This window comes from Echiichthys vipera (genome assembly GCF_963691815.1).
Source record: "Echiichthys vipera genome assembly, chromosome: 19".
Taxonomy (NCBI): Eukaryota; Metazoa; Chordata; class Actinopteri; order Perciformes; family Trachinidae; genus Echiichthys; species Echiichthys vipera.
In genome coordinates, this window is record NC_139844.1 from 17,967,770 (window position 1) to 17,991,322 (window position 23,553).

General features: G+C 42.1%; 1 protein-coding gene across 1 annotated transcript in view; it reads right to left on the reverse strand.

Annotated features, from left to right (window-relative positions):
• Positions 1 to 6,137: 6,137 nt before the first annotated feature.
• LOC310962254 (steroid hormone receptor ERR2-like) overlaps positions 6,138 to 23,553 on the reverse strand; it is a 34,551-nt gene continuing 17,135 nt past the window's right edge. The window contains exons 4-7 of the mRNA XM_083934645.1: positions 16,655 to 16,765; positions 16,112 to 16,273; positions 9,180 to 9,449; positions 6,138 to 6,482 (exon numbers count right to left, since the gene is read on the reverse strand). Coding sequence (XP_083790771.1) covers positions 6,238 to 6,482; positions 9,180 to 9,449; positions 16,112 to 16,273; positions 16,655 to 16,765 — 788 coding nt within the window. The 3' untranslated portion in view covers positions 6,138 to 6,237. The remainder of the gene's footprint in view (positions 6,483 to 9,179; positions 9,450 to 16,111; positions 16,274 to 16,654; positions 16,766 to 23,553) is intronic.

Below are 23,553 nucleotides of genomic sequence, written 5' to 3' on the forward strand. Positions count from 1 at the left end.
TCTTTCTTAGGGCTGTCCATCACCAAGTGCCACAGACTGCATGGTGGTGGGGATGAGCTGTGGAGAAAGGCACCCTTACCTGTCCTTGAGCCAGGCGACAGAGGGAAAAAAAGAGTAGATTCAGCATGTATGTACGCTGTAGCCGGGAGCCATAAATCATGACCTTCTTCAATTTACACAGGGAGCATATTGATGGTTTCCTATCTCCTTCACTCACTCTCACCTAGTTACATTGTCTAAGACAACACCACTCTGGGTAACCATGACTGACACTTTACAGCCTATTCTCAGTGGACTCTCACCTCAGCCGCTGAATTATCCTCACACGACGCAAAAGGAAGGAGTGTGGTAGTGGTGACAGTACAAGGTTGCACTAACAGTGTGATCATAGATTTTCTGAAAGAGGTAGGCAACAAGGTTGCCTGATTAACAGACCGCAGTGTGACAGTGTCAATGCCCCTTCTTAAGCTAAGGCAGGCCCGACAACTGCTGACGATTTAAGGAGAATAAAACATTGCTTTACAAGTTGGAAAGTCACTCTGAGGACAGTAGGCCATGCCCTAATTCCCTCCTACTAGACTGAAAACAGAGAAAAAAATACTTGCAATCCTATGAGGGAAGAGCTGCAATGATAACGTTCATAAGACAAGTGATGCGTGTTTTCTTTTACTTCCCTTGCGGTGTTTTCCTTAATATTATTTCTCAACAGTGTCAATGGATGACACCTAAACATGCACTACACTTACATACTGGTATTGCTGAGGTACTGCACAGAACAGTCCACAAGTTAATACACAGTTGTTATTTCCAGCAATAATATGGAGTGGCGGGGGTAGCCGTGCCAAGAGGATAAATAAAAAATGAAAAAGTGACAAGCCCATTTATTTGTTTAATTCAATCTTCTGTTGAGAGGTCTTTTCGCCGGACATCATAGTGGATTTTGTTTAAGGGAATGGTTTGTGGCAGGCTGATTAAACATAGACTTACTCCCCCAACCCCCATATTGGCTGAAGTTGAAAGCCCAGTAAATGAAATGACTTCCACAGGATTGCACCACAAAGGAAGGGAGTGTGTCAGATGTGCATTCAGCCGGTGTTGTAGCCAACGCAAGGTCAAATGGGACATTGTGTAGACAGCTAACCAACTGACAGTCGGGCCAGGAGGATGCCGTTACACCCCAAGGCACCGTCTTCCTAAACGTATAAGTGCACACAGACAGATGCACACATACATGATTGGTCACCGTTTGACTGGACCCCTCATATGCCAACATCAGGACAAGAATGTAACACTGGTTTTAGTTGTGTCTAATGAAAGCACGATAGTAGCATTATTAACTATTATTTTGTTGATATCCACTGATTAAAAAAATGTTTGATGATATGAAAGAGCTAAAAGCAACAGCAAAATAATTATGATAACATAGAGGTGGACAAAGGAACTAACAGCCTGCTCTGCTTAGGAGAGAATTACTTATTGACTTCATGAAGCATTTCCAGTAGATAGAAATGTAATGATTTTAAAACTAACATGAGAACTAGTTTGTTGGAGGTGTGTATAAACTGCAAATGTAATTTTAATTTTATCTTTCATCTATAGGTCATGTTAAAGCTCTGCATATGTTAACATGTTGGGATATGCTAATAAAATATATATTTTTTTATTACATTTACAGTGTCAGTAGCATCATTGCAGGGTCAAAACATTGTACTTTGCAATTTTATCCACTTAAAAACTAAAAGCAGCCGTATCGTTCTGGGTAAGGATCTGATGAAGGCCGCTGTGGACGAAACATCACACAGAGTAAACAAGATAGCCGTTTGTGTTGATTTTCTCTTTTTTGGTTTCCATAAAGGTCCTTGTAATCCTGAAAAGGGTATATTAAGTGAACCTCGTCCCTAAATGTGGTAAAAACTTAATGTTTCGTGTTTGTGTTCGTTAACTTGAAGATATTTAAAGAAATAACATGCGGTGATTACATAAATCATGTGATTTTATTGTCACTGTACATTCAGTGCACTGTTAGATCTGACTCACTCCAAAAAAAGCATATATTTACACATGGATACATCAGGCATGAACACAACAAACAAAAAAAACACAAGAAAATGCCACACTATACTGTCCAGTGAAACTCAGCTGTGGTTGACTTTTTTTTGCTTCTTTATCCCACAGCTTCACATTTTTCCCTTTGTCTCCCCAGGACCGTGTGTGCATAGTTACCCTGTCTTCTTTTTCCAAGCGTAGGGCAAGTTTATAATTAAAATGAACCAAATCTCTCTTTTAACTTGCTTCATATATCACAATTGCTAACATATTGCTTTTGAGGGGAGTAAACCTCTTGGGTAATCGCATGTCTACGGTACATACACCTAGCAGGGTCCTTTATACACCGCGGATCAGAACGGCCAGGGAGGTTCCTCCATGTTTTATGTAAATCTCGTCATCTCAGAGTGCATGGAGATAAGATAAGTCCGCAAATGGAACAGCGAATAAGCAGCTTTCTCCTCCGAGGAATGTGTTCCCCAATTGCAGCAGGTTCATCTACATTTTTTTTAATACCCAGTCAGTGATGTCACTTTATTTCTGTGCCACTGATTCCCAGGGGGAACTCATGGCCCGTTTCCAAACCCAGAGTAATTTTCAAAATATGAATTGAGGTATAGGGTCTAGAGTACTTCACTTGCTATACGTCCTGCTGCGCTGATAACCAAAAATCGATGGTAACACAGAGTGTGCGTTTCAGCAGTGAGAGACACAGAAAAGAAAAAAAGATATATATCAGACTTACATGACTCAATACAGTGATTTATATTACACAGCTACTCAGGTGGGCTCTAAATGTGTGTTGAAGTTGCTCATACATCATGAGATATTCATTAAACGGGCAAATGAAACAATCGTAGTTAGATCAGTGCACAGCAGCTACAGTATAGTATGGTGAAATATGCACAATACATTTGAAGCGTACAGCACTGTACAATATGTCCACGTTGTAAACAAAGCACAGCTAAATGTCAGTCTGACACTCCACAACACAAGTGACATAGGTGGCCATATTTGCCTTGCATAGCCCAGTGATCACTCCGTTATGAAACTATTACAGACACCCATGAAATCGCCTTTGAAAAGGTTTAGACAAAAGCCTCCCCGCCGTCAACGGAAATAAAACGTCTCTCGTCCCCAAGGTAGAGCCAAAGCAGAAATTTAATTGCTCCATTTCTATTGAGAATTTCAGCTTAGGAGACAATTAGAATTAATTGGCTGTAGTAGAACCGCTTTTAGAAACTCTGAAAATAAATTAAGCATTTTTCTTTTTATTTTCCTTTATTAATTTGAGAAGAAGGGGAAAGTTGGGAAACAATTATCTGCCATCAGTCTTCAAAGTGCAGGCACGTGAAGGAGGGCGGTTTGCTTGTTTTGGGCCAGACATGTTGAATCAACATTTGAAGCGCTCTCCCCTTTAACCGTGGAAATATGAAAAACATCACTTTTTTATGGTTATCCTAGTTAAGCTGAGACTTCACACAGCGTTTGTTATCGACAATAAATTAATCAACGCATATATTGACTTAACAAAAACAAAAAGAGACGCTATCACCATCATGGTAGTTGTAGAGGATGCTCAAAGTGAATGGACGCACAGCTGGATGATGAGCAGGATGAAGGTAAAATACTGTCAATAACATCATGTTCACTCGCTGGCTCAAAATGCAGTTTGATCAGTATCCGGATCTGAAGACACTACGCTTTGGTTTGCTTCTGTACAGCACTGACACATCCCTCCTTTCAACTGGGGATGGGTTAGCTGATTACACATTTGGGGAAGCGCATCATGGGAATTGTATTCTCTAATGCATTGGGTTAAAATTATTTAATTATTTATTATTATCTATGCATTGCATTACAGTGAACCAATAGCTCCTGAGGGGATCATTTCAAGTGTAGAAACTGGACGACGTCTGCAGTTACTGGTCGCTTGGCTTTATGTTTTCTTCTAATGGCACTTTAAAATCCTAAGAACAGCAGATTATTGTATTATTTTGATTTAATTATACTGTTTTTAAACTTTATTTTATTATTCTGATTGCTTTCTTTGAATAATTTGGCAACTTGTTTACAGTTATTAGATATTACGCTTTAAAAGTCTATCATAACTTTTGGAGTATACCGATTTATTAACATCACCTCAGCGTGTCAGTGCTTGTCTGAACGGTTAGCACCTTCATTGAAGATTATCAAAATAACTGTGGAAGATACAGTGAGCTGTAATCTGAGGTCTGATTTATTCTGTCATGACTGAGTTTCAATTCAGAGAGTATTTAGTTGTTCTCAGAAACACAAGTGTCAGTATATTGTTGCACACTAACATTTAAAACCTGCAGTAACCTCGAGCAAGCAGGTTTAAAGGCTGCCATCTCAAGGATCAACGAGACAAAGGGACTCAAAACCCCTTAATTTAAAAAAGTGCATTATTTTTTATTTATTGTATTTGCCACCCTGAAACTCAGATAGATCGCAGTAATAAAGACATCCTCTGTCAACTATCAGCTGTGGCAGTTGGGCGTGTTCTTGCACGTCAGAAACGTCTCGTCTCGGATGTTTTTGTACATTTGATTAAAAAAACGTGTTTCAAATTTGGCAAAAGGGGGAGAAATGACGCCCAATATTGCCATTGCCGTAAATTTGTGAGGCCTTTGATATCTGGTAATCAGACTAAAAAATATAATATTAGAGTCATATTTCAACATTTAATATTTAACCTGATGTCCACACTGAGAACAAAATACAGGATCATAAAAAAATATCCAAAGTTCAGATGAAGCTAGCATGCATGCTTTGGTGTCACACATGACTGTTACCAAAAACAAATAAAAGGACTAAAGTGAAAAAGCTGTGGATCTAATGCTTTCAATATAGTGACACTTGCTGTTTGAACCTACAACCTCAACAAAAGGGAGGTGGATACGGGAAAAAAATTGAAACCTGTACAATATAATGCAATCTAATACCGCAGCATCGCAAACTACAGACTCAAAAATGACCAGAGAGTTGAATCCGCACCGATGTGACACAGACTGAACATTAGAAACTTCACAAAGGTAGTATTTATTGCAGAGCTATCAGGTTGCATTACAGTGTTTTTAGATTGCATTAAATTGCATAGATGGTGCTGTATTTAAAGGGATACTTTACCCATTTTATGTCATGGCAACGTGTACACATGTGTTCAGATGAACGGCTCATGGATTAAAAATCAGCAAAATATCTCTTTAAATTTAAAAAAAACCTTTTCTTTTTGAAACAAGCATACAATTTTAAAATTCTCAGCACAGAATATAGCTTATCACGGGTATTTTTCACAGTATGCCTAGTTGCCAATATTTGTGTATGACACTGAACACAGAGAGAGGTGAAGAGTGAGGAGGGAGTTTAAGTGTCTATAAGCACAAACCACTGACTGAGACTCAGAGGCTACAAGACAGAGCACGCTAGCACAATACCCATTATTGCCACGTTATTCCTAGATGCTTAGTGCAAACTCTTTGTGAACTATGATCACCAGCCAACCATTGTCCTTCTGTAAGCACCAAGTTAGAGACTATAACCGTTGAGTCGATGAAGCTACTACGAGGTAAATATATTACGAGGAAATCCAGAATCCTACAGACCCGTGGCGGATAGCTCTTCCTTTGATGACGAATATAAGAATATGTCTAACAATTCTCCCCCCCTCCCTCCCCCCGCCCGCCCAGTGCAATTTCACACAATATACAGTACACATATTATATGTAGACCAGTTAGAGACTATTGCTTTAACAACTGAGATTAGAAAGTATGAAAGAAAGAAACAAAAACACATACTGTGGCTGAGTAGCCGTACAGTCTCTTCAGGACATTTATATTAACACACTTTCATTTTGAGATGAAAATAAGATAAGAAACAAATTCACAGAAGCTTCAGGTGATATAGAGCAATGGGTCTCTGGTTATAACAAGACCCCGGTTGCCTGATTTCTGTACACAACATCTTTATATACATCATCGTGATCCCTTTTTAAAACCATTTCCAGTCCCTTTCTTTTATGTTTATTACCATTTCAAAGTGTTAAAATGACTCAGTAGTCCACGCTTCATCCTTTAACTGTCAATTGGCACACCACCTTTTTTTTTTATGGGCTGTCCCTTGCCTCCCGTTGGGTGATGCAGCTGTCTGTCAAACATCTGGCCCAGGTGTCAAGCCTTGGCCTCCAACATCTCCAGGAATAGTTTGTGCATGGGGACTTTGCCCTGCATTTTGATGCTGTAGAAGTGCTGGACGGCCTTGGTGGCGGTTTGACGGAGCAGAGGCAGGGTCATTAGCAGCTTGCCTGCCCGTCGAGGGTCCTCTGGATGCTGGGAGCCCTCAAAGTCCTGCAGAGCCTCATGGAGAGAATCCTGGAGCCTTTGGACGGCCTCGATATTCTCTATGTGCATGGAGTCTGCAGTTGGAAGGGTTGTGGGGAAGGACGGGAGGAAGAAGAAAAAGACGCACATTAAATGAAAAGCAAATATCGTCTATTGATCTAAAACTAAAAACAACCTGGTGTTTCGCAGCAGCATTGGCTGGCTTTAAACTCTGCAGCCTGTCTTTGCAAACATGCAATTTTGGAGAGAGCTTTTCTCTTGGTAGTAGTTAATGACGCTCCTTAAATAAATGCCTATGCATGGCCAGGACTCTAGGGAGAGAGAGGTACTGTAGGTCCGCATAAATATACGGTGGGACAGGAAAAAGATTCATTTCTTTTGGTATCATGGAGCACATACATCCCCCCTGCTAATGAATTCAGATGGCTGCATTACTAGGATATCGTTCAGCTGAATGATGGCGGCAGATGGCCTTCATTTCCATAAGAAAGAGCAGTTGGCCCCCTTATGTATAGGCTCTAAAATAAAACCAGTTGAGACTTATTAAAAACTACTCTGTATGTATAAGTCTACAAGTCAGGGAAGGAAAAAAACAGGCTCGTTCTCCAAAGGACGAGCTGACAGAGCGCTTTAATGGACAAGCAGTGGGTTTTCAGGCAATGTCACAGCACTGATTTACAGTTGGGTCTAATCTGTGTGTGTATCATATCCACAATTCATTAACTGATACGATTGTGAGCGACAAAATGGGAATACAATTCAGAGTTGTAATTGAATAGAAGCAATTCATCTCGTTGTATCTGACGTTGTAGTGACTCGTATAAACACGCTGTATGACTGGAGCTAAACCGAACGTGGCCGCTGATTGAAGTGCGTGGGTGAATTAGATCAGCTCTGCTATGTGTCATGAAAGTTGTGGAGTGAAGTAAGACCGTGTATAAACATGTAAATGAGGCAGAAAAAAAAGGAAAGTACAAGGCTAATTATGTTCCTAACTGACTGATTAAGTCTCTTTTACCAGTCGCCTTCTGTGTAAATTGCGTTTCTATCTTGGGAAATTAACTAGGCTATGTGGACCGCACATGTGTTCCAGCTCTCTTCATTTGAAACCTTCATGTTAATACTGATCTGATCCTCGTTTGGCTGTGCGAGCACATGTGTGTGTGTGTGTGTGTGTGTGTCTGTGTGAAGCAGAGAGAGGAGGGGAGAGAGGGAAAAGAAAGAATATGTTTTCAAATGTGTGTCAGTGTGTGTAGATGCACAGGGAGAGCGTTTTCATGTGTGTGTGTGTGTGTGTGTGTGTGTGTGTGTTTGTGTTGAAGGAGGTTAGGGGCGGAATGCAAAACTAACTTTGAAGAAACAATTTCCATGTAATCCGTCAGCAGCCTGGCGTCAATCCCGTCGATACTCCGCTAATTACAAAATCAATGGCCATGAATTTCCACAGCTGTCACACCCACAGGACCCCTGGAGCCGAAGCTCTCCGAGACTGTGTTCAAACGAGCCGAAGCTGCCCTCTCGCCCTCTCTGAGCCTCCCTCTCAACCCCTGCCTTCCTCTCTCACACTTCTCCCTTACCTTTACATCCCTGTCCCCCCCGACCCCGGCTCTCCCCCCTCCCACTTATCCCCTCCATCCCTCCCTCCCTCCGCTCTCCCATGGAGAGTTTGTCATCACAAGACTAAAGCTCTGGGCTCAGCATTTTTCATTTTTCAGTCAGGCAGGAGAAAAGACTCCTAACAGGCATTGATTAGTGGGGGGACAGGCCCGGCCTCATGAAAAGCAAACTGTCGATACGGGCGCAGCATCTTCACATTGGAACAAACGAGGCCCGTCGCTCCCCGACGCTCATTCCACTCCACTTAACACATTTTATTGACAGCCCCTGTTTTCCTAATGAAATGCTAAATATATCTCCCTCGGCTGTGGCGCGCTGGCAGCCACTGTTATGGAGATGGAGAGAATGAGAGCGCAATGTGACAGTCTCTCACACACACACACACGCACACATGCAGACACACACGCACACACACACACAAATTAAAATATAGATGCACAGGGAGTGTGGAATGAAACGACCACGCTCCTGACCTCTTTGTCCCCTCTTATCAGGTATCCTTCAGCGAGGAAGTGATCGTCTCATCAGATATAGACAATCTCTTGACATTTTTTAGTTTTATTTCTTCGTTTGCTTTAATTAAATGCCAACTATCTAGATTCAGTCCAGATTTAACAGAGATGTACCTTCATGTGAAGCTCATGACGCCTTTCTGTTTGTAGAGAACAAGGAAATAACAGGATATTTGGCTAATTTCCAATAAAACTACAAGTTATTGATGAATGCCACTAAATAGACCGGGGGCTGCTGACTGAAACAGTAAACAGCGTCACTAACATGGCGGAGTATTTGCATTTAGGGAGGGAATGTCGCCACAGACACGGATATTGGAATACTCAGCAAGTGCTTTCATTAGTGGGTAAAATGATCAGTCACCATTGTCTTAACTCACTCTTTGATAGATAGTAACTTAAAAGACGATTAACTGGATGAAAATCGTATGGATAATAATTTAAAGAGGTTAAAATTGAAAGGACTCCATCAAATACCATATTTTTTATGTCATCCCCAAAATTCAAAAAGCGTTTGGTAGATTTGGAAACTTTGGTATCTCCACTAGAATTTGAAATCAAGTTCTGTGGGTTTAAACAATGTTTGGATTCACTGCAGCAGTTTATAGCGACCGACAGTGGGATTAAGGAGGTTAACTGTACCCGAGTTGGCGAGAGCGATGGCTTTGAGTGTGACAAACTCTTCCTTCTCCATGCGCAGCTTCTTGTAGCGTCGGACCAGCGGCAGGATGGCGACGTGCAGGTCCAGCAGGCCTGAGATCCTCGCCTGCTCCTCGTCCACCACGTAGTCCTCTGCGTACACGATCTCGTCCTCGCAGGGCAGCGAGCGAAACACAATGCTCAACACCAGGATCTCCATCCAGGCACTCTGCAGTAGACTCATCTGGTCTGCCAGTGAGAGAGTGGAAAAGCCTGCAGAATTTAAAATGAAAATATATTAAAAAAAAGGGATTTTTTTTTAAAGATATTGCTGCACCCAAACCGTATAACCACATGACAAATCACAAGATCAACCCATTAACCTCACTGCACTGTAAATGGCCGACTCAAGTCCTCAATATGTTTTATGGGCTGTATACAGCCCTGTGTAATCCCCGGAGAAGTCCAACTTGAAACAGAGGCCGATGACTGTATGTGGTGGCTTAAGGGAAGAATATAAATCAGTCAAGTACGGAGGCCTTTGAAACATGAGCCAGGGCTGCTTCAACCATCAACCGTCAGCCCTCTGCAACCCACCACATAAGCACATGAGACACCACTAAGTGAGGACAAATCCATTCTTAAACCCAACCATCTCTTATTCTTGTCATGATACGGAAGAAATACTACAAAATTAATTCTTAAAGTAATTATTGTGCTGAAAGTAAAACGGCTTCAGTCACATGTCATTATACCAAGTCATCCATCAAACAAGTTGTAAAACAAAACCTTTTTTTTTTTTTTACCACGTTGCTGGTGCACAATTTATTATTTGAATAATAAATAATTCAGTAAATATGTATATCTATGTATTTATTTGTTACATATAGTTTGACAAAGTCCGGAGAGCAATGTTTATATCAAGGCTGATGTTGCTTTACATAAAATAATGATGCCAGTCACTTCCACACAGTGAGGCATGCAGCTTATTCATTTAACACAGACACCAAAAGCCCAGGTATCGGTACCCGGACTGAAAAAGTCAAACTGGGGCATCTCTGAAAGAGAGTACAGTTTTTTGTACTGAAAAATTAAGATTTAAATGTATTTATCCATTACGGAGAGAACGTAACACTGTATTCTGTAAGTGCCTTTTAAAAGATGGTTGTAATTTGACAAAACAAAGTCGTTTTCTTTCATTAAGGTTTCCACTCCACTCACAACCTGCATCAGTGGAGGAGTTTGCTCAGTTTGCGTTGAATGATGTAGCCTATTAGTTGAAATGTTATGTAGTTCTGCTATTTGTGGTCATTTGTCTTTCTTTTGTAAAGTCACTTGACTAACTGATGAACTAATGCAACAGATACCACCCTGATGAAGGCAATTTGGTGAAACAAAGCCCAGTGAATTTAAGAAAAAGTTGTGATCAGGTTCACACTGATCCGCACCTTGTGTGTGCGCTTTTTAAATTAGAGCTGGTTTTAAACCTAAACAATCTTTAAACTGTTGATTTTGTCTTATTACAGAGTGAAATAACGGTATTACGATGGAGCGCTTTTCAGAGACAAAACAGGAACATATTCCACCTGATAAGACACCTTTCTTGATCTTTTTGTCTCGTGTTCAACCTTCTGCACTCGAGGTAACAATCCAACCAAGATCTCGAGGTCGACCCATCAACTCTCTGCTCTAACGTTTATACACACACACACACACACACACACACACACACACACACACACACACACACACACACACACCACATCAAACAGACGGACATGTGAAAGGACCTCAAGCGCCACAATACCTTTCACTGCTCTATAGTGAATAGGAAGGTGATTGGAGGGTATTGACCAGTGCCTTAAACCCACCACTCTGCTTACTTAAATCTGAGGTCGTATGGATGGCAATGGGGCAGGTTGACTTAAAAGAGGTCCTCCCGATGGTTCTTATCAAGCAAACAGAGAAACGACGGGGAGAGAGAGAGAATGAGGGGGAGAGAAAAGAGTGCTGGGGGTGTCATTGATTAGTAGATTGTAATCAGTCCACCAAATGCGAAAGGGGGATCGATCCAGGCCTCAGATCGGACAAACAGACAGTTGATGGAGGACATCCGGTACACGTTTAGTGGGGGGCTGGAGGGACTACGGGATCACTGAATGTAGATACTGTAGGCTGCATCAGGAATTCATGAATTTACTCTGTATCCCCAAAAGACAAGTAAATGAATTGCTTCAATCCCGTAAGGTGTATTTAGAATAATGAGGGAGGATCACTGACTACAACACATTACGTGCGGACAAAGTGAGTTAGACAAAAGTGACGTAAAAGGAGCAACGATTAAGACAAAAAAAAAAAATAATGCTTGATATGAGTGTTTATTTAACACATTAAACCTCTCATTTGGTTCACCAAAGAGCATTACTAAATGGGTTTTATACCTCCTTTTCTTTTGTTATGCTTTTTCTTTCTACATTTCTTTACACATTTTGTGAAAGAAGCTCTTCAGCTGTCTCCTCCTTTGCTTCCTCATTCTTTTCTTTTCCCCAGCCTGTGTGTTTTTTTATTCTTTCCACTCAATTTATTGAAGCGATAGAGTGACTTCCTGGCTCCCCGGAGGTCGCCCCGGAGCTTCAGGTGTGTCGCCCGGAGGTGGCTGAGTTAAGTGTTGCCGTGGAGGGTGATTCCCCCTGATGAAATATCAATATTTCACCCTACTGATTTACTGCCGTTTGACCAAACATGACACAATATTGAGCAAACTGGGGAATGTCTATGCCTCCGTCTCTACAGTTTTCTCCGCTTGTGATGGCAAAAAGCGTGAACATAGACATGATTATCTCAGGTTTCCACTGCACTATAAGAAAAGGAAGTATCTACTACTCTGCCATACAAAGGCAGAGAGCGGTAAAGGGGAAATTAGGAAAAAAGAGTTTAAAGTTTACAGGCTGGCAGGCAAACTGCATAACACACAGAGAGGTTGTAATGCCTTCATTACTTCATTCACCTAATGAAATCACTGCCACTGTTACCTAACATATGAATACACTTCACTCTGCTTTTGAACAAAATCAAAATCTATCTACTGTAGACATGTGAAGGCAATGGTGGTTACTGACAGTCTGCTCAACAAACTGTATAAATACTAGACATACTGCTAAACTAAGCTAGTTACATTTTAGTCAAAACCAGCTTTAGTTAGCTGTAGCTACTGTCTTATTTAGTTAGAAAACTGAATTGTTAGAATTTTTAATTTACCTCTACCAGCTAGCATACAGCTATCTTGCTTTAGCTGTAGGCTGTTTCTTTGTGCAGAGCCCGTATATGTTTTTGTTTTTAGCTCCATTTTGTAGTTATTGTATACTTTACAAGTATGAATTTTAATGGGATGGTACATTTTTAACAGTAAAACCAACCCTTTCTCCTAGAAATTACATTCATATGGGGGGTGGGGGGGGGGTGTCATAGGGGGGGGAACATAGAACCCGGGGAACATAGGACCCGGGGAACATAGGACCCGGGGAACATAGGACCCAGGGAACATAGGACCCGGGGAACATAGGACCCAGGGAACATAGGACCCGGGGAACATAGGACCCGGGGAACATAGGATCCGGGGAACATAGGACCCGGGCAACATAGGATACGGGGAACATAGGTACGCTCCCCATATAGGCTAGGCCTGCTAATTAGCAACAACAGATTTAGAAAGAAACTTGAACTACATTTTCTATCAATCTAATGAGTAAATGTTGGTAATTTACATATTTGCCAAGTTGCAGATCATGGTCTTGGTTAAATACTGAAAAAGTCAACAAAATTAACTCAAAGCATGTATTTCTTTCTTTTATTTAACATTTGACCAAAATCATAATCTTACCCCCAACCTTAACCAAAATGTTTTGTTGAATAAACTGAACCACATGAGGGACTTGTGATGCAACTCCCTGTCTCCGGTGTCAAAGTCTATTCTGTCTTTGTAACACCGGATTAAGTGGCGGTGAATTTCGGTGGCGGTGGATTGCATGTAGATGTTGTTACAGGTCATACTGTAATACGTAATTTAACAGTACGCCACGTGTCCATTTCTATACCAATCCTCAGCGTATTGTGGGATGTTAGTGATTGTTTGCAGAAAAGAAGAGTGCTCTGGCTATGCAACAGTACAGTACAGGTACAGATAAGATAAATAATTGAATCCCTATTCAGTACAATGAAGAGACTGAGTGGTTGGCAGTGAAGCTTGAAGCTGTCATTGAGAGCTAGGTCTAAAACAGACAGCAGTTCACTCTCTATTCATTTAGTATCATTACAGGCCTCCTAAGAGCCCTAATGGGCCTAATAAAAAGACAGAGGTAATAATGAGACGAGAGGGCCCTATATGAGCGGGAGGAGTAGGAGGGGGAGAGCCAGGGGAACTAGAGAACAAGGAAGCCAGAGAGTGTGTGTGAAAGATATGATGGTTGAGAGTCTGTGTGTGAGAGTGGCAGAGACAAAGAGAGGAAAGAGGATAAAGCGACGCTGAAGTGAATGAACATTTTATACCTGAGGGCGCTCAGTGCTGTTGCCTGGAATATAAATCTACACATGTTGCGTGCTCTTACATGTCTGAGATGGCGTGTGCGTGTTAACAGCTGCACAAATTAGTGGCAACCTTGGACCTCCTGACAACCATGTGTGTGTGTGTGCGTGTGTGTATGTGTAACGTCCAGTCACAGGCTGCCTCACAAACATGTTTAACTACTGCTTCAAGCGCACGAGAAAACACCTACTAATAGTTTTGTTCTCGAAGGCAAAACATTGTTTTACTAGTCTTATTTTTAAAGCTTCTATTTCATACTCGGTACAGATATCTGCTTTCATATTCCAAGCAAACTTGTGCACATTAAAGCACCTCATAAGTTGCCATAAGCCCGGCCATTTACCCCAAATATATAAGCCTGCAAAATGACAACATGTAACAAAAACCCTATTCCAAGCTGCATGTTTCCTCCCAGGTCTGGATGTTGAAGGACTTTTACATTAATGGGGCGATCTGCAGTAATGACTCTTATTACCTCATCGTTAAGGCCATTTGCGCAGTGGGCTATGAGTGTAATGGTGGGAGTGGACTGTTAAACTGTAGGGACCCCTTTTGTCTTAATCGTTACTCGGTGACACTCTGACCCGGTGGCCCTGGGTAAAATGTCCCCAGAGTGTCACATGCACCTTTAATAACTCTGTCATGTCTGGATTTAGATCTACATATCATCCAAGATCAATAGTTATACGTAGAAAATGTAAAAGAGATAGAAGTCCAAAAATATGATGGTAAAATTCATTTCTGCACCCCTGGAGCTATTGTTAAACAGACACATTTGTTTTTGTATATCACCCTCTGAAAATTATACTTTTGAATTTGATTTGAAAAAAAAAAAGTTCTCAAGGTGTTTGATAAAAAAGAGGTCAAAGAAGTAAAAAAAAACCTCCCTGTTTGTTCCTGTTAAAGCACTGGTGAAACGGCGACATTCCCTCGAAGCAGAGTCCCTCCAAAGCCAAACAATCGACAGAGGTTCCCAGGGCAGGTGTGCTATCAACACATTTACAACCACTCCGAGCCAGAACCACGAGAGCAGTTTTGGGCCTGAGCATGTTTAAAAAACAGAATTTCCACTGCTTTTTAATCCATGCATCTAAGTTGAATAGATATCCAGACAGAGGTACACAGCCCATCCATTATTCATGACATTACACAGACCTCATAGTCTGTGTAAAACAACACACATTTGTTTCAACCCAACCTGATTACGTCATGGGGTATTTTGAGAAATTACAGACCGGCCAAACACTATGGTTCAGGTATAATCGGGTCTAAGGCGGAGAATCAAAGCTCTAACGCCAAATTGCATTCATTAAGGTGTAAAACAGGCTCACCACGGACGGACCACATAGCTAAGCAGCTGGTTAGTTTGTTATTTTGACAGCTGATTAAACGTCTTAGTATTGTATTTGTTTTATATCATTGCAAATTAAATTTTAATACGATAAATAATACCGTTGAATTAAATAATTGGCAGTTAATTGATAATTAAACTTGTTTGCTGCAGTGCAACATTGCATTCAAAGATGATGGATTGGCCTCATGTGCAATTTTCTACATGCTGAACTTGATTGGATCAATGAGATGTATCTGCTTTGAGTCCAATCTGTGCTCCCTTTAAACACAATGAGGCCCAAAGTGTGTGTTTCAACTGACCGAGGTAAAAAAGAAAAGAAGATCTGAGAACATTTGCATAACAGGTCTTATTTAAGAATTCATCAGCAAGGACCGGGGAATCTGTATTTCCTCAAATAAATCAATTTTATTGTGTAGTATCCTTAAGTAAATAAGAGGATTGCTTTCTTTAAGTCTGGGATTGAAATGGAATACATTGACATAGGGGCGGACCCCACCCCCAGACTCTCCCACCCTACCCAGTCAAATCAAAGGCTTCAGCTGCTCTTTATTGATTAGATTTTAGAATATGGGACTAGCTTCTCCCTTAGGTGCAGATGAGTAGCAGATGTTAATTATCCTGTGTGTTTGTGTGTGTGTGTGTGTGTGTGTGGGGGGGGGGGGGGGGTAGTTATGTGTGTGTAACAGTCAGTGAACTACTTCAGTAATCTCATACTGTATCATTCCAGCAAAAGTAGAAAAGGGTCTTTTGGACTTACATTTTTTTAAATGTCATGAACCAAACCAGCGTGTCAGATAACCCCAGTTGTATTTTTATGGCATTCAGTTATTTTACAGTAAACAGGGATTTTTTTTTTTCATCTATTGATTTTTTTTGGCAAAACACGGGAAAAAAAGCAATCAATTAAGCGCTTGAAATTGTTTAATAAAGAAATGAATAGGATGCAAAAAACCATACCCCACACAACACAGTCATCCATTAGCAGTCATGTCTCTCTACCTGGGATATGTTTTGCCCAGCCGATGATTACCACAAGTTCGCGGTCGGCCAAGTCGCACAGCGTGGTCAGGGCCTTGATGTCTCCGTCGGGCATGGAGGGGTCAGGCATGGCGTAGATCTTCTCTGGCTCCACCACCAACAGATGGGAAACGATTTTTGTCACTGAAAGAGTGGAGGGCAGATGCAGAAGAGGAGAGACAGAAAAGATGTTGTGAGACAATTTTAGGTGACAAATGTATGCTGGATTATACTGGGGTACGGAAATTACAACCAATACATGGTTAAATTATACATTTGCAAAGTGTTAATTCACAGCATAGTCTTTATGCGGCAGGTTGGCCTGGTGATGAATCTGCATGGATTCTTTTCAACGTGAAAGTCAAAATCCACCTGAAAAATTGTTTGCTGTGCATTTAAGAATGAATACATTTCTAACTGCACCACTCCAAGTCCCAACATTTCTATGAATGTTATGAAATGGCTGCTTTGCTAAGGTGCCACCCAAGTCTGAGTGAGATAGAAAAATCAAACCGTGTCACTCACATGGCTTTTTGGCAGGAGGGGGGATGCCGAGGCCGAGGTAGGCGCTGTTCTCTGCGTCCAACCTCCGTTTGTACTTCTGTCTTCCCCCTCTCACCCGGTCCAGACGTACACCTGCAAAAAACATCATAGACATGTTTGAATGGCTAAACCAAAGAAAAATAACACTGTCACTCCTATTACAGTGACAACTATATGCGTATATTTGGCTGAGTCATAAATCGCTCTCAAGAGATTCAGTGTTTTTTTGTATTTTCTACATCCATTATGAAACTAAGGACTTTATCTTCAGAATCATACAAAGAAAAGTTTTCCTGGTATATTTTAACTGGTATACCAAGCACGTTCTAAAAGCCTTAAAAATAATATAAGCAATTTGTCCCTGTATTACTAATTTCCATAATTGGGACAACTCCATCTGTGTTTTTGTGCTTTTAACTGAAAGAGTTCAATAGCTGTTGCACATGGAAGTGTGTAAGCATCTAGTTAGTATACAAACTGATATATCAGGGATTATCTTGAAAGCCATCTCAGGAGGACACAGGCTACATCAGATGCACCTTATGGGCTGGATTTACACCCTTGTATTAAAAGTTGTTTGAGCATTGAGGGAGAGCAAACAGATTTTACATGGTCAAGTGGAATTGAGTCGTGTGAGATTTCCCAGTGACTCGTATAAATTCCTTTGATTCCCCTGGAAACAAAAGAATCCGATTAGGATGGTCTTTCAATTTCCTGACACCGACTATCCACTAACCTAATTACCCACCGCGCCCAGAGGGAGCTCATTCTTCCCAGCAAACACAGTGAGATCATTTTATGCCTGGCAGATTGAAGCTAAATCGAGAGCCCCTCTCCTAACACAGCTTTCCATTTGTACGCCTTAAAGTAATCAATAAGGCTTGCAAATAGACTTCTTGTTCTTTGAACACATGTGGATGCGGTTTTAATTAGTCAGTCAGGCAGCTAGGAACTGGGTTTGCGATAGATGGAGCTTCGGTGGTTGTTTCTACCATTACTCTTGGTTAAGGTACATTTAAAATGACAAATTGTGCTTCAGGTAACTGCGGGCATGTTCTCCAGATATTAAATCAATTCACTAGCTTCTCTCTATTTAATGACACACGTAGGCCTAGAAAAGGGCAATGCAGTTAGTAAAGGCTTTAACGACAATATGCTTGTGAAATGCAAAAACTTATTAAGCAGGTGTACACTGTAAATTCACATACTTGTCAGACTAAAGTGACAGCAAATTGTTGATGCTTTTGTCCCTGACATCTACCACCATCCTCACATGCATGCACACAGAAGCACACACACACACACACACACACACACACACACACACACACACACACATACACTGTTTCCCTGCTGCAGGCTGCAGGGTCATGTGGCTGCGACAAGCGACAAGTGACCAAACAGCCGGAGTTAGAATTCCAAGATCCGCGGGGGCTGTTTGAACTGGAACATCCAACTGGCCCATAATTAATAGACGCTGACAAGAATTAAGAGCTCAGCGCTAACCAGTTTCAGTTTACAGCTTAGCGGCGCTGCAAACGGCAGAGACCCAAGGCAGGAGGGCAGAGAGAATGACAGAGAGGAGGGAAAAAAAGGGTGGGATAATGTTGAAGAATGATGGGAGGGTTGGGGGAATAAGACAGAACAAGCTGCTGTTTTTGGCTGAATGTATCAGTTTTCTGCAAGATCTCTGTTTTTCTTTCTCTCGCTTTCCTTTCCGTCTGTCTCTTTTTTCCTCTCCCTTTCAGCATCGGGTGTACATCTCCCTCCCCTGACAGCCCTGCCTGTCCCAGCCAGCGCCTGATCCGACCAGTGCGGGATTATCTCCTCCCCATGTGATACGGCACAGTACTGAGAATCTGACCACAACAAGACAGCTGGATGAGGCCCCCTGTTGAGGGCTTGGGAGGAGGAAGGGTTGGGGGGGTTGTGTCATCGTCAGCACCGCATTCCGCACCTCAGGGCCAAAACCACAGCAGCCCCCATGCTTCTGGACAATTGGGTCCAGAGAACAGCTTGTCACATGGGGGCCACAGATCATCTTAAAAGCATCCAGATCCTTTTTTAATTTTTTTTTATTTTACAGTTGCTGGCCCTTCATAAAGTGTGACAGCCAAAGTATGGTTGCAGGGGTGAGGCTGTGGGCGGAACAGGAGGTGGTAGAAGTGTGGTGTGCTGAATGTTACGAGCTCGGTAAGATCATACAGTACAGTATGCTCATAACTTAGACGGCCTGAGACACAAAGATACTGGCTGACAGTCCATCCTTGCTCCCTGCTTGGTTGTGTGTACATGTGTGTGGAAAGACGATGAGGCATGTTTGCATAGGAGCAATCTTTACGGCCACCTGACCCTCGGCTTCCCTTTCACATTCAATATCTTTATTGACTTGTGCAGCCTTAAAGCACATTCCCGACTGGAGCGGCTGGGTTTGCCTTCATGTGGCGGTCGCTGTGTGTACGCATGCATCATGTGGATTTATTTCATTCTTTTAATGTGTTTAATCTTTATATGTATATATAAAAACAAAACAATAGAAAAAGGATTTTAGGTCTAATGAATCCCCGGCAATACAAACACCACAAATAAAAAAAAAAAAGCCCCAACATGGTCCAAGAACACCTTCTCCATACTGCCAGGAATAAAATTCTGGTGGAGAATTAATGAATAGTAATTATTTGGTTGTTATATTGAGTCTAAAGATACTGGGATCCCCCTATAATATTCACACCGTCTGTAAGTTTAATTAATAACTGTTGTTAAAACCTTCAAATTCCCACACAAAGTGCACACAACATGATTTCATTGTCCTCAGCGGCTACAGGCCTGCACACTGTATATATGAATATCGAATAAATCAAATATAAACAACAGAAATTAAGTGGAAAGGAGGTTGAGCAATAACAAAAAAAAGCTAAAGAAAAAGTATCCAGAACAAAAGTTCCAAACAACAAGTAAATCTATGTAATATTCATTCACACTGTGCGGAAGAAGCTCTACGGAGAACAGATTCCATCACACTTAGTCAATGTGGCTCATTCAGTGTGTATCTGAGCTTGTGTGTTACAATATGAACATGTGCTTGCGTGTGTATCTCACGCAACTATTTTCAGCCGCTCACCTGTCAGAGGCGCTTCTTTCTAGAGAATGTGTCAGAATTGGCTGGCTGGCTAATGCTGCCAAAGGGAGATTAGGGGCTCCCTATTTTAGCTGGGAAAAATCAGAGGGATGCAGCATACGCCCCCTCCTACACCGTCGCTCACCCTTTACAAGGCACAGGGACATTGCACTTACAGACCTACTTCTGAGGGCAGAGTCTGTGAGCCTGCAAAAAGCTATAGACGGAGGGTGGGGGTATATCGGGGTGGCATTCAACCTGCTCTAACCCGCAATGGGCTGACATGACAAAGCAGGAGTTATTCTCCCATAACCGCACACCCTGGCATTGCTCTTTTTATCATGTTTTACACTTTTCATAAATCTGAGCCGGCGTGTCCGCCAGGGATATTTCTGTGTATTACAGAGCTGCGCTGACCACAAATTCGCCTGTAATGGAAAACATCTGTGCGGCTAGAGATGGACGGGTCGATTCAGGATCCCTGATGTGATGGCGTAGCGTGCGTTCGGGGGTTTGTGGTTTTCGCACAAATACTTGTGTGTTGGAAGTGGGTGAAAGAGAAAAGAACACAGAGGGAGAAGGGTGTCGGCAGGAGACATGCACCTCAAGGTCTGATCCCACGTCACTTGTCAGGGCTGATATACATTTGGCATGTGCGTACACGAATGCATGTGCTGCGAGTCGAGTGTGTGTATGGGTTGTAAAGAGGTCATCACTTCGCTAAATCCCCTTCTTCAGAGGAACATGTGTTAGCCTCCGTGTCTGATCTATCACCTGCCAGACAGTGAGGACAGGCCGGTGCAGAGCCTTTGGGTGGGCGCTGACTCTCAGCTGCAGTCTGCCAGCTACTCTGACACCCTAAAAAGCAAACAAGACCCCACACATGTGGTGTTAGATAGACAAGTGTGTGGTACAAGAAAAAACCAAGTGACAGGGGTTCAGAGGGCACTCCGCCTGTACAGAATTACACACGGACGTAAAGCAACACGGGCAAAACTGACTCTGGCTTTGTAGACGTATGCTGTTCAAATGAATCAGCTAAGACTTTAAAGGCACCCACCCATGTTGCTATATCTTTATTTTGATGATGTAATCTTATTGTATAGATTGGTTTTTGATGCAAGCCTATTGATTAGAAAGGGACCTGACAGTCTGTGATATTGGATATGGCTTTACTAATCTTTTGTGTATGTGGCTGGAGGAAAATAAGGCTGTAACGTTACCCCAGTAGCCACGTTCGCTCGGGAAAGACTGCTGATCCCTATCTGTGGTCGGGCGAGGGCGAGACAGCGGTGTAGGTTGCCAAAATAGTCTGGCAGCTTTTATTTATCCACCACATTACAGCGGTGTCAGAAAATCCCCACAAGCAAAATAATACACCACGGAAACACAGAGCTAACACCTAAACCGGCAAGCACGGGTTTCAGAAGGGCAAAGGCTTAAGTGTCTTTTAGTGAAACTGTTAAAAATGAGTGCAGTCAGCGTACAGGGGTTGTAAACTTCTGTATCAATAGGACATACTTTTTTATGCATGCTAACTTGTTAACATCACGATGTGATTAGCTGAAAGAAGACTTGCCGAGAATTTGTTGCAGTACTAAAACAAGAAAAAAGCTAAAAAAAAAGAATATACAAACAAAATCAAACAATCTTTGGCAGAAAGAGCCAGGCGTGACTTAAATCACAAAGTCAAAAAATTCTAATTAAATCTAGAAATGTCTTTATCATTTAACAACATACGGTAATGCTATGGGGTTATTAGCACTGCTATTAGCTGCAGGCACTGACTCCTGGCAGTAGTGACTGACACCATACCTTCCGCGAGTTGTAATTACGTGAGAATTTTTCCATTGGACCTGTGACCTTTTATCAGCCTCAGCTGGACATTTAAGGGGTCACTGAGCGAGGCTGGTTTCCTCAAACAGACGCCTGCTGCTACCTTCCACCCAACTCATCCAGGCGCTCTGCTGAGGCACAGCAGTAAAGCCGGATCTGGAAAGAAGCCTGTCATCTACAATATTTTTTTCCCGAGAGGCTCTTTGATATTCCTCTCAGATACAAGATATATAATTAATTTCTTGTCACTCACATCCAAACTCACGTAACGCACCCACATAGAAAACGCACGACTATCAAGCAGATCTAAAGTATACCGCTTAAACCCGAACCAATTTTAAGGTCCATACCTGTATTTTGGGTTTCTACTAGAACATGTTTACAGGCTTTAATGTAAAAAAACCCAAAACCCTCTATATTGTGTCTGTCTTTTAGCACCTGTCTCTTTAAGCCCCTTCCTGATAAAGCAGTCTGCTCTGATTGGACAGCATCTCCGAGTCTTCCACATCTGCACTCTTGGCGTCTCTGCATCGTCATTGCAGCCGGTAAATGACTGTAACGGCACAACATCGGCACATTCTACCTATATCTAGTCTAGTTGTGACATCACAACCGTACAGAAGTCCTGACGGCTCGTTTAAAGGCACAGTTTCTGAATACGGGCTGTGTGCATTTTTCTGTGGAGGGTTTTGATACTTTCACAGTATTTATATAGCACCTCGACTTCCTTTCTAATAAGACATGGAAATCTCCCTGTTTACAATATGGGAGATTTAATTTACTGACTCATTTTGTTTTCCCTTAAATGTGTTGAGCTCCTACTTCAGTACAGAGATACTTAAGTTGTTGGACCTGTACTGGACTCCAAACATACCTGAAGCCACCAAACCAACGCTTGAGAACTGAAGTCGGCTGATTAGCGGCAGGTGTTGCGGGGAGGAGGGGCTTCCCCCTGCCCACCAGTGATGCTGGTTTTAACTGTGGCAGCTGGCACTTTATAATTCAGATGGCATGCTTAGAGCAGAGCTTAGAGAGCCCTGGTGGAAATATTAGACACTTTTAGCACGACTGATCACATAAGTTCTCTTAACATCTTCTGCAGAGTGAAGCATTTCTTATCATACTGCTGCACTACAACGAGTGAAAAGATCATTTGGGGATTTTGTGAGCAAGGGACGTTTGTAATGTGAGCAATGGTAATATGAATTCATGAGGAACTGTTAATGTTTGGTCACTATTTGTACACTAATAACTGTATAATAGAATATTTTAAAATAGAAAAAAAGAGGTTTACAACACATCATGTGGTGGTAATGTAATGCTGATCTCTCAAGACTAGTTTGCATCTTACATGACACCTGCATTCATATTACACTATGTGATTATTCCTTTTCCATGACTAGCCCTTGGCCACTTGTTACATGGTGATCTCATTACATGAAGTAGGGCAAGCTGTTGTCCCCCCACTGATTCCATGATCAAAGCCTCAGCACGTCTGCGAGGGGCCACTACGGCACTATGCCACGATTAAATGTCCTTTTTCCTTTTAATTGAATGCCATCACTTTCAGAGAATCACCTACTGTGCCACATGTCGTGGTGGCTGTGATGGTGCGTCTCCGGAGCAGCAGGCGGTGGAGGCTACCGATTCCCCCTCTCTCTCTCACACACACACACACACACACACACACACACACACACACACACACACACACACACACACACACACACACACACACACACACACACACACACACACACACACACACACACACACACACACACACACACTGACTGTCCACATCAACGGCTTAGCTCGGCCCACCACACACCATACCCCACCGTTTTCCTTTTAAGCATGCGCTAATAGTTCCCGCTTTATTTTTGAAGCGAGTTTGTTTTTTCTGGCTGAGTTTCAAAGTCTCTGT